This window comes from Triticum aestivum, chromosome 7D, assembly GCF_018294505.1.
Source record: "Triticum aestivum cultivar Chinese Spring chromosome 7D, IWGSC CS RefSeq v2.1, whole genome shotgun sequence".
Lineage (NCBI taxonomy): Eukaryota > Viridiplantae > Streptophyta > Magnoliopsida > Poales > Poaceae > Triticum > Triticum aestivum.
The window spans coordinates 637,608,148-637,614,933 of NC_057814.1; the positions used below are offsets into that span (position 1 = coordinate 637,608,148).

Here is a 6,786-nt window from a genome sequence, read left to right on the forward strand (position 1 = left end):
GAGGCCAACTTGCTACGATCGTTGGTATTAAATCAAAACAAAGATATAATACTCTTTCCTTACAACTTCAAGTGAGTGTTACTGTCTTGTGCATATTCGGTTTCCCTTATTAGTCCAGGTTATGGAATGTAATTGATGACTTATGCATGCATGCGCAGCTTCCACTATATTCTCCTAGAGATTAAGCCTGAGCAGGGAGTAGTAACCGTCTTAGACTCGAGACGAAAAGATCCCCAGGACTATGCGGACATGACTCAAATGCTCGAGAAGTAAGTTAAATCGATCATTATCCACCATATCAGCAACTTTGTTCATTTCCTGATATCAAGTAATTGTTTTCTTTGTCTGGCAGGGTTTAGAGAACATTCACCACAAAAGCTCCGGGACTGCCGAAGAAGCTGCAATTTAGACACCCGAAAGTAAGTACTATAGTAGCATGTTCCGCACATCTCCTAGTGATTCAAGCGCTAGTTTCATCAATACCATTTAGCATGCTTGCTTATCAGTTAGATTGACCTCTATTTCTTATAAAGTGGTTGTGGCAGGAACAAGGAAATGATTTCTGTGGATACTACGTTTGCGAGTCTATCCGCCACACGACCTGTGAGCGGGGCTACTCTGACGAACAATATGAAGTGCGTAAGCAATAATATTCACAATTTTATTTTATTACCATCATTTGTGTCGAGTTTCATTTATTCATATATATATGTATTGACCCCCCTTCTTCAAATTAGATGTTTCGGATGCGGGATGAACTCCTAGCAGAAGATCGTATGCGAGCAATTCAAGAGGAATTGGCGGCATTCTTCCTTGACCACGTGATCGCTGAAAACGGAGAATACTATGTGGACCCTGTGTTCTTACAATTTAATTAGGAGATTATATTGTAAGAGATAATTATTGTATATATGTAGCCGGTAGTGTCAGATAGATATACGAGAACTTGTTGTTCGACCAATCTCTCGGAGAAGGAGAGGTGGTCGATATCACTTCTCTCTGTATGCATATGTTCATGACGATCTTCTGTTTCCTTCATTTTCTTACTAGCTAGCGTGTCTAGTCCTCTCCATACGTATATAGTACATAGCGTCGACCAAGCACGGAGATAAGAGAGGACACTTCTCTCTATTAATTAGCTAGCTAACACAATATATGAAACACCTAAATTAACCCCCCAACCCCCCCCCCCCCCCCCCCCCCCTTAAAAAACAAAAACCCCAGCCCCTGAAATGCTGACGCCTGGATGCCTATTGGTCCCGGTTGATGACACCAACCGGGACAAAAGGCCGTGCCTATTGGTCCCGGTTGGTGGCACCAACCGGGACCAAAGGCCCCCCTGCCTGGGCTGGCAGCAGCGGCCACGTGGAGGACCTTCTGTCCCGGTTCGTGTAAGAACCGGGACTAAAGGGTTAGGGCTTTAGTAACGATCCTTTAGTCCCGGTTCAAAAACGGGACAAAAGGCCCTTACCAACCGGGGTAAAAGCCCCTTTTTCTACTAGTGGTAAGGAACAATCTCATAGTTTTGAATGACAGAATAAAAAGATTTAAAAGAAAACTGTTCTAAAGAAGAGAGGAGCCACACCAATTTTTCATCAGAATCTGTAGGGGCAATCTCACCACACATCTTTTCAAGATCCGTCCATTGATTTAGTTTCACACCTTCAACTCTACTGTAATTAACAGTGCGTATCATGTGTAGTTCTGTGTCGCTTTTGAGTCATGGCACCAACATGCTTACCAGCCATCGGCGAGCTCAGTCACCCCTCGCTCCGTCTCCAAGAGCTTGTCTTGTGTTAATATGAGAGAGGCGTTTTGGAGGCCGAGCTCCATGGAGGCCTTTATATATCTAGTGTACATGTACATAGAATTGTATTTATTACAGGCTGTAGCTCCTGTATCTAGTATACATACATACAAATGTATTTGTTACAGGCTGTCCTTTTCTATAAAAAAAAATTGTTACAGGCTGTAGCTCCTGTATCATTCTATATATACATACAACTGTATTTGTTACAGGCTGTAGCTCCTGTATCTATTATATATACATTAGCAGAAAATCATACAACTGTATTTATTACAGGCTGTACAAATTCATCCAACGCACCGAGACAAAAAGTAAATGAAAAGCTAGATAGGGAGACTATCAAAAATATTGGGTCGTTTGCATACTACCAACAATCTCCATGAATCATACGGTTAGTTCCCTGATTTTCCTTATCACATTTGCCTGAAACACAACAAAAACAAACACACTGCATGAATTCCAGGCTGCAGAAGTGAATGGAATTTAATTTCATTGTATTGACAGTCTATTGATGCCCTTGATGCTTCATTTTCAAGAAATGCCGTTGTCAACTAACCAGTCTCCATTGCAAATCCTCAATAGACTTTTGTCTCTCCCAAACATAGTATTTCATTGACTGCAAATAAGATGAAACGAAGTGAGACATAAAGCATCACTTTGCAAAACGGATATCTGGAGGGGGGAAATAAAAAATGATTTTTGGAGGATTCCTACCCCTCGTCGTTGAACCTCAACTGATCTTCGTAACGCCTCTCTCTTTGACAGGAGATTACTGGGTGATGATTTTGTTGGGCGGCGGTAATTCTTTCCACGGTAAAGTATTATGGCATGGCTATTTGTGAGCTTTTGTGTTGCTATTAGCATTCCTCCCGTCTCAACCTCAAGCAGCATTGATGTGTATGTTATTTGGTAAGCTTGATTCTGCTTGGTAATTACTTTGACAATCTCTTTATGCTTCCAGTGTTGATGAATCTCTTCAATTACCCCGTCAAAGATACCACGTCTTCCTGCGAGGGAAACAAAGCAAAATAGCTTTTGGGATCAGCAACGGGCAAGTACCTTTCTTGGTCACTTGCACACGCATAAGAGCACATATGAAACAAAAATTCTGTGTAAATGCAGAATGTTATACCAAGGAGCACATGCTCATCCATTTTTAGGCCAATCTTTCGGAATACCATTCTTTCCTCCTCTGTCAAGAGTTCTTTATCTGCAGATTGCTCTGAAGGGTTCCAAGAACTATGAAGCTTCGCAAGCGCTTCGTTGGATCTTTCGATCTTCTTCATAAGCTGCAGCCGAGACCGGTTTTGTTCCATTAGGTACTATAAGAAGGTTAGATTTGAAACAAGAGCAAGAATGTAAGATCAGGGCTTACAATGGAAAGTCTCCGTTCCTGGTCTTTCAACTCCTTCTCGAGTCTATGCTTCTCGGCCTCTAGTTCTACCATGCCCAAGTTGTTTTCAGTTGTTTCCTGCACATGGTTAAGCTGGAAATCCAGATATTCTCTGAAAGTTCCCGCAGAAGTTTCCTCAGATGGTAAATCAGTGAACATCTGAAGTGAGTCTATCACAGTTAATCGGGCTTCTTCTTCCTGCACCTGCTGGGCATCTACCCGAGCCTCTTGCTTAATAACAGATTGTTTAACTCCATGAGGAAGAAAATCCTTGCCTCTATATAGAATAATGAAATCCTTATTTCTCAATATGATAGTTCCTCCAGTAAGATGCTGCACTGAGAAGATTCAGTGTCATACAGACGAAGGTACAGCAACTATTTCTGATAAAAAAAAAGTAAGAAAGCATGAACAACTATTGCTTATGAACATTTAGTATCATAGCCTTCACAGTATTCTCTACAGTATATGTGTTTGATATTTAAATGCATCACCTATTATGAACTATCATGAGGAAGAGCACTTGCCTTAAGATTCCATGCCATTTGTTCATTATTAGTATTCTGGATACCCACTTTCACTGCAATCTTTGCTATAAGGCTGTTTTCCCAAAGCTTTAGCACAGCAGTCGCCAAACCCTGTAGTCTTGTATTTCTGCCTGCCAAAGAATAGTTGGGGCATATTTATAAATCTCATATGATAGTTATTTGTTCTGGAACATTAAGGTGCTTTGCGCATAAGATGAGTGCATACAGTATAGGAAGTTGATATTTAACCATCCTGTAAGAGCATAGTTATTTGGAACCAGCCATAAACTTAAATAACATGTGCAAAGTCTGGGAAGGAATAGCATAATTACCTAGAGCAAAATGTGTTGGCAAAGGACGTGCAAGCTTGCGCAGGTATGTCAGCTCGTCATCTGCTAGTGTTGGTCTCACACCAGGAGGGCACTGTCTAAATGGAGTTTTGAAGCCTGGAACAACTTCTGGAAGGAGATCAGCATCCACAGGCAATGGCGTGTTCCACCACCAATCTACAAACCGAGGGCCCAAGCTGTCCAACAGTCTGTTGACTTCTCTCTCATAGAGTGTTCCTTCGACAGGTTCTTCATATGCGTGAACAGCAAGGCTTGGATTAATCTCTCGGAAAACACCATGAGCATCATCATTATGATTTGTTGAAGGCTCGGTGTTGCTTTCGTGTTTCCACTGGGGCTCAGGCGCAGTACATTTTTCAAGGGGAACTCTCTGAATATCAGCTATGGACTTGTGACGATGTTTTGTGTTTTCCAGATAATTACTTCCTCTGTAAACAAAATGAATGTCTCCTTTTGTCCAAACAACTAAACCTCCTGATTTTATCTGATAAAAAAGTCCAACAAACAAAATTTGAGACTTGACCCGACCAGTAATTGTGTAATAAAAAAACTGAAATAGTTGATAAGTAAATAAATTTCGCTCTGCATTAAAATTATCTCAAAGCATAATTTCAGTAGGACACAACTGGTTGCCCTCACACATTAACTCTTAACTCAATAAGAGCCTCTGCGGAACATAGGAATTGAAAAACACATGAATAGGACAGAAATTGGATGTCATAATGTGTTCTATCTTACATGGACTGGGCATAATAGGTGTTGTTCGCTACAACACTGGAAACCACATGAATTGTCTTCCGGGATTAGTTGCATACCATAATTGTCATGGACAGAAAGAAGAGAAAAAATTTCCAGTAGGTTAGACTTAATTGAACATTTCCTCTGGAACTGAGTGCAAAGTAGCAGACAAGAAGAAGAGGAAATCTTATATCCTACAAATCAAACAACCTCTATGGACTAAGAACTGAAGTCCTACAAAAATTTCTTTCAGTCCAAGAGGCCACTAAAAACTCAGATTTACCAAACATCAGAAGTGTCAACATTTCCAACCATAATTGGCAGACAATAGACTGTCTAGCTAGTGTCAGCTACGAGGACATCGAAATTTCATATTTATTTGCCACTAGAATTCACATTTGCTCTGTCCATGAAGCAGAGCTGCATAAAACCGCAGCTAATTAAGCACCCACAACAAAAATGGAGCTCAATGTAGTCGCAGCTAATTGCCTACTCACCTCAAGGATCTCCCTTGCTCTGTCCATGCACCGCCGGAGCGGCTCGACGACCCGGACGGCGGCGAGCTCCTGCCCGCCGGACCACGCCCTGCGCACGTCCTCCACCACCTCGTCCGTCACCCCGGCCTTCTTGGCCCGCACCCACCCGTCCGCCACCCCGCGCGCCGCCCGCCGCAGCCGCTCCAGCTCGGCGGGGTCCAGCAGCCGCTCCGCGGGGGTGGGCTCCCGGGACTTCTTCTGCCGCCGCAGCGCGGCTTTGAGGCCCTCGTCCCTCGCCGCGGACCACGGGACCGGCCTCCCCTTCCCGCCTCCCCCCGCCTCCTCTCCCCGGCCTTCCTCGACCGGGAGGTGGAACAAGGGGACGGTGCCGCGGGTGCTGGGTCTGGGCTTCGGCGTTGGGGGGTCGGAGAGCTCCAGGGAGCGGACCCGGCGGATGATCCCGAGCACGGCGCGGCGGGTGCGGCCGCCGGGGACGCCGGCGCTGAGGGGGTTGGCGGAGGAGCTGGTTTTTCTTTGCGGCTGCGGTTTCGAACTCGAAGGGGCCTCTGCAGGGTGTGGAGGAGTCACAGTGGCGGGGCCTTTGGGGCCGTGGAGCCACGGCGGCGGCGGCGGCTGCTTCGGGGACGAGGAGAAGAGGGGGAGTGGGGGTGGCGCCATGGCGGGCGGCCGAGCTCGCGTTTGTGATGTGTGTGCTGGAGAGCGGAAGGTAGCTAGTTGAGGATAAGTGGGCCCCACAAGTACTAATATGAAATATATCTAGTAGTATTATTTATTTCCAAAATGAAATTTATGAGGTCTTATTTTATAGTAGGACTAATGTAAAAGATCTTATAAGAGCTTACTGACAAATCACTTAATACGGTATATTTATATTTAACCACTAAAATAGAGTTTTATGAAATGACTACCACAAGTCCACGACAGTTAAGAGTTTATTTCTTATAAACAATAGTTAAGAGTTCACGATATTATAATGCGCATAGTCATGGGACAGGGTTGCTAAAAAGCACTGGTATTGATAGTTTGACATACTTTCCAAACTCATATAGTATAAAGTTGAATCATCTATTTTGGAACGGAGGGAGTATTATGGTGCCCCTCCCTTAAGAATTCCACCTCGGACTTCCCCATCAGGTCCCCCTTCTGCTCGCCTTTGGCGACCATGGTGGTCAGCGCCGGATAGGATGGAATTCTGGATCCTAGATCTAATGATGAGTAAGTGTCTCTGACAAACAAAGTGATGGTGTATTTTGGAACTTGTCGCAATGATTCTTCACCTCCCCTTGGGGCCACACAAGTGACGAAGAGGCGTAGGGGAAGATGATCCTCAACGGTTGATCCTTCGGTGGTATTCCTTAGTCGGTTCCATGGCGAAGCTTTGGCCCGTCCGGCTTCACCCCACTTTTTTCTTTTTTTTTTCTTGTTGGAATAAATCTCAATTAGATGGTTTGTTGGATGACATAATTTCTCCTTT

General features: G+C 44.2%; 1 protein-coding gene across 1 annotated transcript; it reads right to left on the reverse strand.

The window, feature by feature from the left end:
• Nucleotides 1-1,923: 1,923 nt before the first annotated feature.
• Nucleotides 1,924-6,015, reverse strand: LOC123167205 (chloroplastic group IIA intron splicing facilitator CRS1, chloroplastic). The gene is made up of 8 exons (XM_044585038.1): nucleotides 5,313-6,015; nucleotides 4,060-4,561; nucleotides 3,728-3,858; nucleotides 3,183-3,533; nucleotides 2,940-3,096; nucleotides 2,522-2,814; nucleotides 2,364-2,423; nucleotides 1,924-2,230 (listed from the first exon to the last, which is right to left on the reverse strand). The coding sequence occupies exons 1-8, from the start codon at nucleotides 5,967-5,969 to the stop codon at nucleotides 2,192-2,194; spliced, it is 2,190 nt and encodes a 729-aa protein (XP_044440973.1). The 5' UTR covers nucleotides 5,970-6,015; the 3' UTR covers nucleotides 1,924-2,191.
• Between the last annotated feature and the right edge of the window lie 771 nt (nucleotides 6,016-6,786).

Coding starts and splice junctions, on each gene's coding strand:
- LOC123167205 (XM_044585038.1), bottom strand. CDS start 5,969: ATGGCGCCACCCCCACTCCCCCTCTTCTCCTCGTCCCCGAAGCAGCCG. Junction 3,534..3,727: donor AAATGGCATGGAATCTTAAG/GCAAGTGCTCTT, acceptor TTCTCAGTGCAG/CATCTTACTGGAGGAACTAT. Junction 2,815..2,939: donor GGATGAGCATGTGCTCCTTG/GTATAACATTCT, acceptor TTTCCCTCGCAG/GAAGACGTGGTATCTTTGAC.